This window comes from Varanus komodoensis, unplaced genomic scaffold (assembly GCF_004798865.1).
Source record: "Varanus komodoensis strain SLA01 unplaced genomic scaffold, ASM479886v1 scaffold1, whole genome shotgun sequence".
Taxonomy (NCBI): Eukaryota; Metazoa; Chordata; class Lepidosauria; order Squamata; family Varanidae; genus Varanus; species Varanus komodoensis.
In genome coordinates, this window is record NW_025335268.1 from 40,921,221 (window position 1) to 40,938,034 (window position 16,814).

Below are 16,814 nucleotides of genomic sequence, written 5' to 3' on the forward strand. Positions count from 1 at the left end.
ATTGGGTAGTATCCAACTCTGAACTACTCCTAACATAAATGGCTTTCTCGAGCACAATTTATAGCTAATGCAATGACTATAGGCACATTTTTCCAGCAAGCACTCTTAGCATTGTTCTTGATACTGTTGGTGTTAGCATAATGTCACTCACTTTAGCAGAGTGTGGCATTAGATGCAGCCCTTTGTTATGGAACTCTGTTTATCAAGATTTTCTTTATATATTAAGAACTATTTAGAACTGAGGGGAAGATTTTTTCCTGAATACAAACAGATAGCATTGTCTGAGAATCTGAATTAAAAAATGAATTAATTTTCTTTAATCTAAAGGCTAAATTAAATGTTATACAGGAGAGTGCGATAGGATCTCCAGCTTCTATGATTTATATTACTTTACTTTTTATTTTATTTTATTTTATTTTATTTTATTTTATTTAAGAGACCAAGGAATTCCAAATTTAATCAGAGCACCAGCACCACTAGAAAGGGAGTTTAACCCATCCTGGCAAGGTATTTTCCTGCTCTAAGTCTCACCAGGAAGGGGTGACTACAAAAAACCACCCTAAGAGGGCAGCCCTGAGTGGCTTCCCAAACCTTGCTTACTCAGAAAGTAGTGGCCATCTGCTGAAACATAGGAATGGAGCAGAGGCGAGAATTCTGGATTGCCTCTGCAGTCCCCTTGCCCTCAAATACATTTAGATGGTGGATTTGGCCAAAGCTTTCACCTTCTCTGTGAGGAAAAGGGGCTGAGGCACTGCTGCATTTAGCAGAGGCCAACTGTGCACTTGCCCCTGAAACATCACCCCAGGTGTTTTTCTATCTTTGGGACCTCAGCCAGCATGGAAAGAACCATGTCAGCTGAGAGGCAGAGCCGTCCCTGCAAAGCTGGAGTCCCTGCTGCAATCTCAGAAGGCCTTCTAAGCTCACAACAAGGATGCTGCCTTTTCTTATGACTCCTCCAGGAACTACGGCCTGGATCCTCACAGAGTTATTTGTCTATTTAACCAATCAATTTCTTAGTGCCTTTCAAGAATGTCTTATAGAATAAATTGAACTGCCTCCTTCTCCCTCTGTTGAATGTAAGAGTTTAGGAGGGTGTTAGATCAGCTACACACCCCATCCCTGAGCAAAGATTCTCTGCTCTTTCCATCCCTCAGGACAGCTGATCAGAACCTCATCCATGTCAGGTATATTTTGGTCCTGAGTAAGAGGAACTCTTCTCTTGGGAACATCTAATTAAAAATCTATCAGGATGAAACATATTAACAAAGGGCTAAAATATATGCCCCTTTGCTGAGCCTTTATGAATTTAAAAAACTTCCTAACAGTGATATATGAAACAAGGCATCCAGGAATGAAATAATAATACATAACTGGTACTGCCGTGTCCCGATGAGGCACATAAAACAAGAATGAAGTGAAGAACTGGTATTGGAAATAGCAACAAATGTCATAGAAGAACATGATATTTTCTGAAGGTAAAGCTAAAAATTATTAGACCAGCATGCTTCATTTCACAAGAGGCACTTATACCACACCCCTTTAGTACAACATTTAGCAATTCATCCAATGGAATGTTTGTTGGCTTTTCATTTCTGAGTGCTACTTTAGGGGAAAGGCAGAGTATTAATTCCCTAAATAAATGATGTAAACCATGTGCACGTGGTACAGAATGAGAAATAAGTAACGGCATCATTTTCTTTTTTACAAGTCACGCTGCCCCTTATTAAGCCCACATTTAGAGTAAGCAAGTGCTCCCTTTTGACCCAAAGCAGAAAGTTCCTCCTCCTGCTTCAGTAGCAAGCATGACTGAAATGACCTACCTCCCAATCAATAGGAGCTCTCCAAGCACTCCCAGGCGCCTCATAGCCATGAGTATTCCCCTGACAGTCATCCCTTCGCAGAAGCAAACCACAACTCTGGCCTTCGGTAACCTGTCCCGGAGCTTCTGCAACAGTTTCTCAAAGCTCTTTTCTCCGGCATTGCTATAGATCTTGTCCGAATGAGCGATGCAAAGGCCTTCTTGAGCAGCCAGCTCTTTGAACGCTTCCATGCCACTTTCTCCATAATTTCCTAAAGAAAGGGAAAAGAGATTGTTGTTGTTGTTAGGGTTTCAGTGTGACAATGGTTTCATTTGAAAGGCTGAAAAATTAGCAGGTGTAGGAAACCAGAAATATATAGCTGTCCTCTCCTTTGGTGCAAATGTTGGTTAGCTGGTTCACTTTAAATGCAAATCTATACTCTCTTTGCTGACAGTTAGTCCTGTCTGAACTATTTAGAAGAAAGATATAGTATTGCATGGTTAATTATCCATAACTGCTCACTGTCTTTTACTGGCTATCTGTGGCAACATTACTCCAAGGAAGCAATTTGTCCAAATCTTGATTGTCAAAATCCTATGGATTTCCATGCCATCTGGATAACTGAAGTTGCACTATATTGCTCAAATTATTTAATTGCTTTTTCTAGGGCAATTACCAGAAAGCAAGGGGGCAAGACTGATAAAGACAGTGCATTCTACAGTGATGTACAGTGATTCTGCTGCTTTTGGGTGAGGGGAAGGAGGAAAGGAGACTTCCTAGAGTCAAAAATATATTTGAATTAGAGGCTGACTTTCATTCGCTAATAAAGGATACCAAAAGCGAGGATCAAGAAGGAAGGCAGAGGTACAAGGTTAGCTAAGAAAGCAAGGATTGCTGTTACACTGGGGGCTTGTTAATGCTATGGAGACAGAAATCGATGCTGCTGTCAGTTTGTTAGGGCACGAAGAATGAGCAGGGAACCAAGAACAAAGAGTGCCAGTCTTAAGGTGGGCAAAATATATTCTCTCTCCTCTTAACTGTTGCAATAAGAGCATTATCTAAAGTACCCTTCTGTCTGTTTAGAGCTCGCAAGTTACACAGCTATGCTCTCCTGCTCTGTTTGCTATCCAATGCCCTTTAAGAATCTTCAAATGTGTTTGTTATATCACGGCATCTCTCCAAATTAATCTCATGCCAAAAGAATCAAGTACAAGGATTCTTATGCTGTTCTGCAGGGATTTATAGAATTGGAACATACTCTCCATGCCCTATATAGGCTTAGCTTTTGCAATAACTATACACATCATCATCTCTTTGCTTTCTTCCTTTTCAAAAGGGCCAGTAAGTCCTGCCTGGAACAAACACTGTTTTCTTTGCAGCATCAGGTCAAGACTTCCCACTACTACTAGGCATCTGGAGGCATATAACGGACTCGTTATGCATCAGTTGCTTTGACAGTGGGCTTTCCGATGCCTTACCTGTCCTACCATGGCAGTAATTTTTGCAGTTTTCTGTATGTTTTAATGGTTAGTGATGTAAAGTGCCTTGGCTTTCTTTAAAGGGAAAGGTGGGCGGCACCAACCTACTGAAAATCCTTCCCCTGCACCATTTTGGGGCTGCAAAGTGTGCTGTTTCCCAGCCTTCTTTCCCCAGGCCTTCTCTGGCTTGTAAATAATCGCAATTGATCCTATGCTAATTCAATTTATTGCTTCTTATATTGCTGCTATATCACTAGAGTGGTCTTAAAATTATTTTAATTGTATTTTAAAATGTTATTTTTAACAATGATATGTGAACTGCTTATGGGCTTTATTACATTAAGTAGGATGTAATTACTTGTGTAATTATAGTTCTTTTGATACTTTTATAGCAGGGGAAAGTTGTAGGTATATCAGAATATCTGGGAAGATCTCTGGGTGATTTACAGTAATCCGGTAACCATTTCTGACTTTCATTTGTTTTAACAGCAACAACAACACTAAATTAAACTGTTGCAAAAGGAAAATTTAGCAGTGGTTTTGGTGGGTAGCTTGGAGTGGTTTTGTGTGCAGAAGGTCTATGAAATCTGTTCAGCTGTGGTACTGAAAATGTTGATTCAGAGATCTTTAATATCATTTGCATTTGGCTCCAGTTATTGGACCTTGAAGTTCAATAACAAACAAAGTAGATCTTTCATTTCTACATTCTACATTTCTACTCCTACACTCTGATATGTTAGAGCAAATAACAAGTGTCAGCCAACTCTGGCTTGTTTAAAAAAGAAATATCCTGAGCATGTTCAATTTTGCATTTTAGACTCACTTAAATTGTAATGCTATTGTACCTACAAGAATGGCTGGTGAAACAAGACAACTATTTAATGTCAGTCTAGCTTAGTATTAGACTGAATATATTTCTATTCATTTCAATGGGTCTGCTCTAACTTGGATCTAACGGGTCTAATATTGGGTACAAGCCCTCCAACCCAACTTCAGAACACTAATTCAGGACTAGTGAAATTTACAGAATATCTCTGCAAACAACGGAGGAACTCCAAGTTGTTCACAGAGGCTGAAGAGGGGGATTTAGAGGGTTCTCAGAGATACTATAACACAAAGTGCCCTCAGGTATTAATATGACAATTCTGAAAATTTTCTTCCCTCTAGACTTCACAGTCTGGGTTTTGTACCTAGCCTTATATTATTCGCTCTACACTCCAGTGGAACTAAAAGCCATCAGCCAGATTCTGTTAACAGCATTATGGGTGCTTCTATATCAGTGACTTTTAAATCAACCAGTCTGAAGACATTGTGCAGATATTACTTTCCCTCTTAAATGAGCTTTCTGTAGTAAGAAAAGAAGCAGAACAGTGGAAAATGTAGATGGTGAATAAAAAGTGATGTCTTCTCCTATTACTTATGCAAAGTTCCATGAATGCGGCAGGGCCATTGCACAATTTTTAAAAAATCATCTTGATCATCCTGGTAAAAATCTAATGTCTGCTCGCACAATGGGACTTCCTTCCTCTCTCCTGCCACTGTAGCCCTCTGGGCCACCCAAAAATCTGCTCCAGAGGGTTTCAGAGAGCTCTGAAGCAGATTTTGAAGGCACAAAAGGGACTGCTGGGAGGAAGGAGAATGATCCCCTCCCAATTCTTCTGAGGGAAGCAGCTCCATTAGAAGAAAGACAGTATATTACACAACCCCCTAGAATCCCTGGGAGTAGGACTGCTTGCAGTGAATCTCTAGTCGGATGTGAACTGTAGGTGCATAAGCAGCTCCTGTGTGTGCATAGTGGAGCCAGCTGAGGGCCAACTCTGCTTGCTCAGAAGTTTGGTCAGATGGACAATCCATTCTTCCTTCCCCAAGATGATTCTTGCCATTTCCAATCACTGAACCAGGGCTGTACCACACCTGTGACATGAATTTGCCTTCCTCCAGGGGGAAGTGCCTTGGGAAGTGGAGACAACCCCTGAATTTTGGAGTTTGTGTTCACATCTCAGAATGCTTTTCCCTTGACTCCTGACCAGATAGTCCCTACATGTGTACTAGCAGAATACCCCAAACAGGTGTAGGGTTTCTTTATCACAAGCTTGTTGGGTCATTTCGTGTGCACCTTTATATAGCAGAACTGGAAACCTTGTTTCTTTACATCCTTTTGCCATCGTGTCCTGGTGGTTCTGAATCAATGCTGAACTGTCCATGTGTCCCAGAAATGTACAGGGGTAAATAAACAGGGGGAAAGTCCAGAACTGTCTTTGATTCTAAGTTTCATATAAAACTATTGACTTTCATGGGAGCAAATCTAGGTCAGGACAAAGCACTTTCAAAAAATATCTTCCCTGAAGAGATATTTTTTTTAATCACTATTGAAAAACTCAAGCCGTGCAATTAATTGTGTGTGACAGCCAAGAACACTGGTCTGCTATAAGAAAGTTTTGTTTGTTCTTTACCTATGCAACTGATATCTACTGAAGTGGAGAACACCCAAGGCTGTGAGTATTACGGCCATTTTTCAGTAGAAAGTCAGTGTATGGCGGGAATGCTCAGATAAAGTCTGGTTTCCAAAGCTGTAAAAAGACAGGCCTACATACTCTGCTTTTTGTTGTTCCAGTTACTGCTCAGTCTAATCTTTATAAAGACCTTTGCTGCATTTTCAGGTAGATATCATGGATGGAGTCAGGGAGATAAAAGCAGGACAAAATCCATACCGGATTTGTTGATTTGCTACGATTCTTTATTGTGAATACAGTGCCAATGCACATACATGCTTAATCATTACACAGGTGTAGATGCTGCATGTTGCAGGGTGACGTTTGAGACCATAATGCCTCTGCAAACCATAATGTCAAGCTGTCCATCCATTCTATGAGTGTGTGTGTGTGTGTGTGTGTGTGTGCACATGCAGACCAGTAGTGTGTGTGCCTACTTGGAACTAGGAATTGGAGGCATTTTTCCCCAACAAAAATGTGCATGGTATTGCAGCCTTGCAGGGCAATCCTATGGCCCAACCCAAATTGGCTCTGTTACATCAGAGCCAAAACTGGCAAAACATAGTCACAGTCTTCCACTCAGCCAGTCAACCGTCAGAATCATGGCAAGAGGTTGACAAGCAAATACTAATTTGGCAAGATCAACAGATAATCCAGTGATGCTCCTAGGAACTCTTTTTCTTCTCATCAGTCTCCAGATCACTCACTGAACACACTAGCAGATGTGTGGTAATTGTACTAGCAGCACAATTCAATCCACCTCACACATGCCTCACAAAGAGCATTGCAGGATCTGACAGTGTCTTCTCTAGGGCAGACCATTGCATAGAAACATAGAAACAGAGCGAGTCAGAAGGGGTCTCCCGGGCCATCTAGTCTGACCTCCGGCACCAGCCGGCTCCACTCATGACATGCCCACCATGTGGACGTCCAGCCTATCCTTGAACACCCACACCGATGGGGCCTCAACGACCTCTCGTGGAAGCCCATTCCACATCCTCGGGGTCCTAACTGTCAGGAAGTGCTTCCTGGCATCTAAATGGAACCTTGGTTCCCTGAGCTTTGCTCCATTGGAGCGTGTCCTGCCTTCCTCTGCAGGGGAGAACAGGTCTCTACCCATCTCCGTGTGACATCCCCTCACATACCTGTATGTCACCAACGTATCCCCTCTGAGTCTCCTCTTCTCCAGGCTGAAGAGACCCAGTTCCCTCAGTCTCACCTCATACGGCATCCCCTGCAAACCGGCCACCAACCTTGTGGCCCTACGCTGCACTGACTCCAACCTGGCTATATCCTTTCTGTAATGAGGGGCCCAAAACTGAACACAATACTCCAATTGCGGGTGCACCAGAGTTATGTAGAGTGATAGTAATACCTCTCTTGATCTTAGAAGCCACACTTCTGGCTATGCAACCAAGGGTGGCGTTCGCCCTCTTGACCACCGCATCACACTGCTGACTCATGTTTAGCCTGCAGTCAACCAGTACCCCGAGGTCCCTTTCACAAGTGCTGCTCTCCAGCCACTTGTCACCTAACCTGTGCTTATGACACCTATTCCTATGTCCCAAGTGCAAGACCTTGCACTTATCCACATTGAACACCATTCTGTTGTCTCCTGCCCACTTCCATAGTCTGTCCAGATCCTTTTGGATCTGGAGTACCTGCTCCTCAGTTGTGGCCACTGCTCCAGTTTTAGTGTCATCTGCGAATTTGATCAGCAGACTGTTCACCCCTTCTTCCATGTCGTTAATGAAAAGATTAAACAGGATCGGCCCCAGGACAGAGCCCTGGGGGACCCCGCTTGTTACTGGCTGCCATCCCAATGATTCCCCGCTAATGGTTACCTTCTGCTTTCAGTCAGTCAACCATGCCCTAATCCACCGGCCAGTGCTTTGGTGTATCCCAAAACGCCTCAGTTTCTCCACCGGGATATCATGGGGCACTTTGTCAAAGGCCTTGCTGAAATCCAGGTGTACCACATCCACTGCATCCCCTCCATCTAGCCATCTCGAAACCTTGTCATAGAATTCCACAAGGTTTGTCTGGCAGGACCTGTTTTTGCGGAAGCCATGTTGTGTGGCTGTCAGCCTCCCTTCCCTATCTAGCATCAGTAGATCTCTCTCTATTATGAGTCTTTCCATTGTTTTTCCTACAATGGACGTAAGGCTAACCAGTCTATAATTCCCCATGTCCTTTCTACTACCCTTTTTGAAAATTGGGACCACGGATGCCACCCTCCAGTCCTCTGGAACTTCACCCGTTCTCCGTGAGGTCTCAAATATGGAGGCCAGCGGGCATGAGAGAACCCCTGCCAACTCTCTAAGTACTCTCAGGTGTAACCCGTCAGGGCCTGGTGCCTTTGTAATATCCAGTGCCCTGAGGAGCCCCTCGACTTCAAGGGGGGTGGCTCTAATCTGTGCCCCTAAGTCCCCAGCCTCATCTAATCTCCTATGCGGATATCCCCCGTCCTGCTTTGGGGAGAACACAGAGGCAACATAGTCATTTAGCATCTGTGCCTGTTCCCTCATATCAGTCACTGGATCTCTTTCCTCCTTATTTAGTGGTCCCACCACTTGTCTCCCCTTCCTCTTCCTATTTACATGCTGAAAGAAGCCCTTTTTGTTGCTCTTGATATTCTTGGCAAGTCTCAGCTCATAATCAGCCTTAGCCTTGCGAAGAATCCTTCTGCAACGGGCCTCCTCCCCCCGGTATACCCTTTTGTCTATTTCCCCCAGTACCCATTTTCTACGGAGGTTCCTCTTTCATCTAATCCCTTTAACCACCTCCTTTCGCATCCATGGCAGCACTCTCCTCTGCCTCCCCACCTTACTGGCTAGAGGTATCGTCAAGGCTTGCGCCTCCAAAATCTCCCTTTTGAGTGCCATCCACCCCTCCTCAACTCGCTTACCTTCCAGTAACCTATCCCAGGAGACTTTCCCCAGTCTGGCCTTCAGTTGGCCAAAGTTGGCCCTCTTGAAATCCCAGCTTTCGACCTGCTGCACGTCCCCAGTCCCCTGATCTCAAAGCAAAGGATGGAGTGATCACTCGCATCCAGAGCTCCCCTAATCTGTACTTCATCTATCAGCTCTTTACCATTGCAGGGCAGTGGTAAAGAGGACAGAAACTGACAGCTATAGCCACAGACCTAAATGCTCCTTACACATAATGTACACAGCACTATCCTGGAAATAATGGCAAAACACCCATTCTTTTTGCCAGACAAAAAGCGAAGAACAGATAGAAAAGGAAGTATCCATTTTCATTAGCAGTACCCAACCAGCTCCTTGTTTCAGCATAGTTCACCCTCCCTGGCTTATGTACATGGGTTGCTTTCTCATTGCAGCCTCAGTGGCAACAAGGAATCAGGACTCCTGGTGAATATTGTCTGGAGTCCTGAGAGACAGATCCAGTAAGAGTTCTGAGAAAGGAAGCATTAGTGAACACACACCGTTGTGAGCCTTGGCGTCTGATGCAGAAGCAGTTTCACCAGTCTATCCATTTTCTAGGCACCACATTACCGTTCTTCCAATTGTGAACAACCATCATACTCACAGCAGCAGTGAACATTACTACTTTTGCACTAAATATGAAAAGAGTGTAAAGTAATTCCAGAGCACTGAAGCCGCTTGAGTTCGCCAGCTGGGCCTCATTTGCCCATGCAGAACTGCATGCACTATGATGGTGCTTGTCTGGTGCCATCCACTGAGTTCAAGTGGAATATTTAAACCTATCTTTGCATATCTAATATTAAACTTCTTTTCTAACACTATGCAATCAGAGAGGGATGGGAATCAGTGAGCAGGGAAGTGGGCGTCAGAGAAACTGGGGAACTTGCTTCCCTTAAATTTTGCCTCTTACTCTAAGAATGACTTGGAGGAAGTAACCAGTGAGGAAATCCAGTACTGGTATATCTTTGTGGCTCGGCCAGTGCAGGAGGATTTAGGAACAGCCTAACTCTAAACCTCAGTTAGGGATAACTTTGGTTTATAAATATTTTTCTTTGTTTTGTCCACCTTCATTTCACATTATTCACCCAAATTAATATGAGCACCATCTGGTGGCCAAAATCTAATCTTTAGGTGGTGTTTAATCATGCGACAAGCAAACACAAATGGGAGATGGAGCTAAGAAATGCCATTCTTTCCCTTGGTGTTCCAGCCAATCAGCCATACCTTCTTCCAGTTTGGACAATTATGCACAAGCACCACAAGCCAATAGAGAAGAGACTGCATAAGTATCTTCGAAGCATTTCTGAAGCCATCAATTTGTTTGGAATTAGAAAACAATCCCTCCCTCACACCCCAGCAAAATGGAACCTAAGTGCCTTGTGACATTTATGGTTTTCAGATTTTCTGTTGCATGAGGTTCATGGATTTGTGCCACCTGGATTAGTTGCATTTCCCTGGTTGCCCCCAGATCAGACTCTTATCATTCAATTGCCTTGCCACATTCACAGAATTGTAAAGGGATCCCGTTGATGTCACCTTCCCATGTGTTCCTGCCACTTATTCCTTCTTTTACACACTCACACACATGCACCCTGGTTGAAGAAGGAAAAAAATAGCAGCACAATACTTTTTGATAAGTAGTAGGAGGAGACATTCATCTGGAAGCACAATCTTGGTTAACCAAAGGTAACCAAAGATGCTTAGTTGGTGTCCTTGGTTATCTAAACATATGCAGAAAGAGGCATCTTGGTCTTCTTAGTCATTGTCCTAACATCAAACCATTTGGGCTTGCTGGCTGTAATGACTTTGTCCTAATCTAACTTCCAAGCCCCATGAGCCCAGGTGTTTTGGGATCCTCCTTTCTTTAATTCTTGCCTGTACAATTAACTACTTATAAATAGCCCACCTTATATGAGTATTATAAGGCTAGGCACATTTAAAACAATGGTTAAGAAAGAACCATACTGGATGGACATTTAAGATGTTAGCTAAAATCTTATACTGGAGTTTATTTGGTACTCTGGGGTTTGAATATTAGCATTCCTCAAATGAGTTCTGTTTTAAGAAAAAAAATTTCTATCCAAAACAATCCCCATTGTGATGTTACATAGTCAAAGTTAAGGTACATGCTGAAATAACAGTAAGAAACTTGTTATGTGATGATCACTTCTTTGCATAGCCAGGGAATATAGATACCTGAGTCATCTAATAAATGAATTTTTGGATGTTTGTTTAATTCTAATTTCCTTAGCCTGACCATCATCCTTTATGTCCATAAGTCTTTCAGGCAAAAGTGTAGGCCTTGAGGCCTGAAGGCCAAGTGCAGCTTTACTGTGCTCCCAACCTGGCCTGCTGAGATTCTTCACATAAGCATTCCCCCTGTGACTGACCTCCCCCATTTCTCCACAACTTGCTGATCATTTCCTGGCTTTTGTGTGTTTTTCCTTTTCTGAAGGGTCACAGTGCCTCTCCTATGGCTTAGTTCCTTGCAGTAAGAGACTTAAACTGTGCTGGAATATTTGGAAATCTGGTTTTGCCCCTTTTGTCACTGGAATACCAGCCCTGAAAAACCTCCAAATGGAATGTAGGCCTTTTCCTGAAAGAGGTTCTGCACCCCTGCTTTAATAACTGAATATGGTAGTTTTATTGGCATCACACACCCCACAGCCACAACTGTATGAGCATTAGAACTGCACTGTCTGGTCTCCCTTTCACCTCCCTTTCTGCTCTCTTCTTAAGCTTGGTTCACACATATAGCAAAATGAGGTACGAATGAGGCACTGGAGTCCTGGGGTGCTGGAATGCATTCGGTCTGCAGGTAAGAGTATCACATCGTAGTGATGCTCTACAATGGCAACTACAGGTTTCTGAGGGCCATTGGCAAGGCATCCTCAATCTTTCCTCAGTAAGTCCATCGTCTCTCCATGATGCCACCAGTTTCTATTGTGCTTCATCCTCTCTATTGGCATTGGTACCCTTTGTTTGTACCTTAGGCAGAGAGCAAATGAGCGGGTAGGTAGTGCTGGAGTGAGAAACAGGTGAAACAGCAGCTTGCAGTGGTGAAGAAGAGCATCTCTAGGGGAACATGTCCATGGGCTGTCGCTGGTGTGTGGACCTTGATAGCTGCCCAACCATGCCTACCAGGACACCCTCACCCTCTGTGAAATACATAAACACAAACCCTTGCAGGCCACAGACGACCAGCATAACAAGGATGGCTGAAGCCTGAACCTCTTCCTGATGTGGTACATTTCCCCATAGTTCCCATGAGCCATAACAAAATGTTTCTTTTCTGAAATTATGCTGGTGATTTTCTTCCATGTCCCAAATGCACACTCTTTTACTTTCACTCTCTTGTTTCTTTAATGTGGCATTTAATCTGATAAAGAAACTTGCTGACTATTCTGTAACTTTTTGGTTGGTCCTAATAAATGTTTTATCCTGTCAATGTGATGATTTTTCTAGGCAATGAACACAGTTAATGGCAATTCACTTTGCAGTTTTGTTTTTCTGCTCTTTTTGTTGTGAAATCATGAATTACCTGCCTAAGTTTTCCTTGCAAGTTAATACCCAATATACACAAAATAACTAAATCGCTTAATCAGTCTTGCTTTGGAATAGAATGCCTGAAAAAAACACTAAACAAGTGTTAACTTGATCTATACAAATCTATATATGTGTACATCAATCTTTTTCTCTTCTTTCTTTGATAATTTTTGTTGCTCTTAAAATTTCACAGTAATAACTAACTGTTATTGAGGGAAGCTATAATGCACCCTTACTTGGGAGGAAGTTCCATTCAACTCAGCAGGGCTTCCTTCAGGAATAAACATTGTATTTCCGTGCTTTCTCTCCCCCCCACACTCTATTATGTATTCTGACTTACCCACAGGTTCTGTGTTTGCACCCAAATAACCTGCACATAGGAAATGTTAGTTCAGAAACAGGGAAAGTGAGTTTCACATTGTATCCCTGCCCTTCCCTAAGGTGGTCAGAGCCACTTGGAGTTTGTCATGTTTTATTCTCAAGTTAACCCTGAGAGGCAGGTTAGATGCGACTGGCCCAGGATTATCTGGTGAGCTTCATGGGGTATGAATTCAAGCATCCTTGATCTATGGCCATCACCCACTTCCCTGTCAAACACTACTATTCACCGCATTGCTGTTGAGGACTAAGATATTGACTGCATCCCTTGTTACCAAAGCAATGTGGCAGTAGAATGCTACTCAACCGATTGTCATATTATTACTCGTTGTTGTTTTGTGGTGATTTATTGGATGTTGCTCTTAACAAATGTGCATTTTAACACAAAGAAAGACATTTGCAGAAGAAGAAACAAAGAGGACTGCCCTGCATTATTAAATCGTTCTCTGTTAGAGTGGAGGAGAAAGGTTAACTAGTGTCTTATCCAATGCTTTCTGTTCACTGAGCATTTCACATATGGGTGTTCTTGTTGGGAATTCAGAAGTGGGTTCTGCTCAGATAGAGTTTTTTCTTGTTAAAAGAATTGCCCAGTGCCAAGCAGGAATATTTACCAATCTTGTATATATGTGCCAGCAGCTGATTTCAGTGAATCCTATTTTTACATCATTCAGAAAAGAAAGATAATATTTTTACTACCATTACGCATTTAGGCCAAAATATTGCACGCAATTCTGTCCTCAAATACATGCAAATTATGGGGCCTCGTCTATTTTTGCTCTCTTCCCTCCAAGCAAGTTCCTGGGTATGTACCCCTATAGGAAAGCTGATAACCCAGCCTTTTCCTACCTAGCCTTGGACTACAGCCATCTTATTCCTCAGCCAACATGACCAATGGAAGCCTGGCTTGGAATGATGGGAGTTGCAGTCCAAGATATCTGGGGGCCTCTGGTTGTGGAAGGTTTATATAACCAAGTATCCTTATTGTAAACATGAATGTAATACTTTGATGCCTGTAGATAGCTATTATCATAGTTTATTTATAAAAATCAGAGAGAGACAAAGAGAGATTTTCTGACTTTGCAAGTATGGAACTGTCAACAACTAGAGCAGGATAGGATAGCAGCCCATTCAAATGTTAGTGCAAAGCACCTCTTTATTGTTATAATTGCCTTTTGTGAGAAATAACAAAGTCAGAGTCGGACCAGCCAACACTGACACTACCATTGTAAAACTAAGCAAATGGATTTCTGCATCTGCATTTCAAGCCTATGTTAATTCAGTAAGGGAATGACTGGGGAAAGCAAATGACTTCAATAGGATCTCCTACCCAACCTTCCTCAACCTGGCACTGTCTAAGCCTTGTTGGCTGGGTTAAGAGTGTAGGACTGAGACTCAGGAGATCTGGAGCTCCCTGAGTGACTGTGGGCCAGTCACAGACTCTCAGCCCAACCTACCTCACAGAGCTGTTGCTGTGAAGGTAAGACAGAGAACAGGAGGAGGAGAACTAGTAAGCCACCCTGAGTTCTTTTATATTATATATAAATACAATAACTACATAATAAATTATGGAAGTTGTATTCTAAAAGGCAGCAGGTTGAGGAGGACTGCCTCAAAGTATTATGGAAACATGATATCAAAGAAACCAAGGTGGTCTGTCACCAAATTATACGATGACAGCTCGAACCATTCCAAATAGTCACACGCTCAGTTGTGTACCCTACCTACTCAAGCACTGCAGAACTTGGAGGCAAGCTAAAGAGAACAGCCTGCTGGGAATAAACACTCTGAAATTAACAAAACAAAATCCTTCCCGTCATTTATAGCAACTTGGCCAGAGATCACAACACGTACAGCTCCATTACAAATTAAATCAACTGGCATTTTTGTCATCTGAGCAGTCACAAACAATTTGTTAAACTTCACCACAGGTACCTCAGCTGCTGTGATTCATCAAAGTAAGTATGCTATTTTTCTCTCTCATATAGACAAATGCACTAAAGAGAGGGAAAGGCCCACTGAGCTGATCAACAGCCAGGAAAACTTTTCTTCTTCTTCTTGCAATAAAGATTTTAAAAGAAACACAGAATGATCCTTAGGAGGGACAGAATCACTCCTAAGATCCCTAGTAAGGACAAAGTTAAAGATGCCTCGGTGTATGTATAGGTACTACCAGGAGACAGTAAAGCAGGGGTCCTGAAACTTTTTTGACAGGGGGGCAGTTGAAAGGCCACGGCTACATGCATGGGCTGGTGAGGTGGGGGTGCCTGGGAGCACGGGATGGTGAGGTGCCGTCAGGCGCACGCGAGGCGGCATTGGGCACGCGTGGTGGTGGCTTGCTTGCACTGAGACCATCTCCAATCGAGCGAGCCACCAGCTCCCCACCTGCGCAGCAAGCGCATGTGCAGGCGGCGGGCCATATGGATGGCCATGGTGGGCCAGATCCATCCCGCGGGCCGTAGTTTGAGGATCCATGCAGTAAATGGTATAAATGAGCAGAGCAGAGAGAATGGCTGAACAGAAAGATATTTAAAATCCTACACAGATTTTTAAAAGCATCTGATTCAAATCATAATACATAAATTAAGGAGAAGTAATCAAACAATTCCAGCATCTACTAAAAAGAAGGTTGAAATAAAAATGCTTCACCTTTTCTTTAAGATTTCCAAGGATAGTGCAATATGAATTTCCAGGATCGATGATCAGGATCTAGAAGTCCTCTCTCATGCACCTGCTATTGCTTATCAATAGACCAGAGAGCAGGACCTTACTGGCTGACAGCAAAGTTCAGGCATTTCATACAGGTTGGATGAGCCTTCCTATAATCTAGTGAATTTCCTTTCCAATTTGTAAGGCCAATATAAGACACGGTCTTTTAATCCTATAAAATATTGCTGCATAGAAATATTTTTCACAATGTTAAAGCTTTAGGCTGTGTTTATACAACTGGGTCCATCAGTTAGCAACTTGAATTAAGAAACAGCTGCCACTGGTACATAGACAAAATAAGTATCTTATTTATTTTGAATGTTTCCTTCTTGCTTTAAAGGCAGTATGGTACTTTAAATTGGAAATGAGCCTGGAAACTAACCAACAAACCAAAAAAGTGGCACAGCATCACATAGGTGCTAGTTGAATTTGGGCCAACTTCACCCAAGTGTTGCACAAAGTCTGGCATTCTTCAGGGGCTCCCTGCTCTAAACAATACAGAACTCCTTATCCCTGCACATCCTCAGCTTTTTGCAGCCAGGGCTGCCTCCCAGTTGTTGGCCTTCCCAGCAAGCAAAAAGACAGGCGATACAATTGCTTTGAAATTGGTGTTCCACTGTGCTTGGTAGCACACTGCCAGCTTCTGAGCCGCCTTGAAAGGCAGCCCCATGAAGAGCACATTGCAAAATCCGCCCCGGTTGGATAACCGCTTTCCTCAGACATGCTGCAGCTGACATGCTGGCAAAAAGCACTCCTAGCTCCTGATGCCTCCTGCGCCTCCATGGAAAGGGTTGACTCCAGGAGAACCCCCAAAATGTGCACCGGGCTATTCAGAAGTGCAACCACATCAAAGGCAAACTTGCCTGCAAAAGAAGGAAGCTAAGATACTCTCCCTGATACGCATGGACAACCTAATCAGCCTTCCTCATCCTGGTCTCCTCCGTCACTGCAGTGCAATGTATCTGGAGGGCACCGGGATGAGAAAGGCTGGGCAAATCAACTGTCCCGACCAAATTGCCCTCAGCTCACGAGGCCACAGTGGAGGATGCAGTCTCAGTAACTGTGATCTGCCACAGTACGCCAGCAGGCATCTGTAATATGCAGCCGGGGAATGCAGATGACAGATACAGCAGAATGCATATATCAGAGCATGAGCTGACATCATTCCATTCTCACCTTCCATACAAGTTGGTGCATTCGAATGAGAACTTGAAAATGATACACAGTGCAGGAGGAGAGTACTTCCAACAACCAGCCGATGGCCAGTGAGCCACAACACAGGAGACAGAACAAATACAAATAGCATATGGCATTCCAAATCCATTCCCTGCAGTGGATGTGTAATTATTGCTGCAGCGACTGCATAAAGTCCTCCAACAGATGAACCCCCAAACACAGACATTAGGCCAGCAATCAGTGGAAGAGTTTATTTATTAAGCTAATTAATACCCTGCCCTTCTATTGTAA

General features: G+C 43.2%; 1 protein-coding gene across 2 annotated transcripts in view; it reads right to left on the bottom strand.

Annotated features, from left to right (window-relative positions):
• The window catches only part of GRM1 (glutamate metabotropic receptor 1), a 211,358-nt gene that overhangs the window by 142,969 nt on the left and 51,575 nt on the right, over positions 1–16,814 (bottom strand). For both annotated transcript variants that reach the window (XM_044448852.1, XM_044448861.1), the window contains exon 2: positions 1,821–2,070. In XM_044448852.1, coding sequence (XP_044304787.1) covers positions 1,821–2,070 — 250 coding nt within the window. The remainder of the gene's footprint in view (positions 1–1,820; positions 2,071–16,814) is intronic.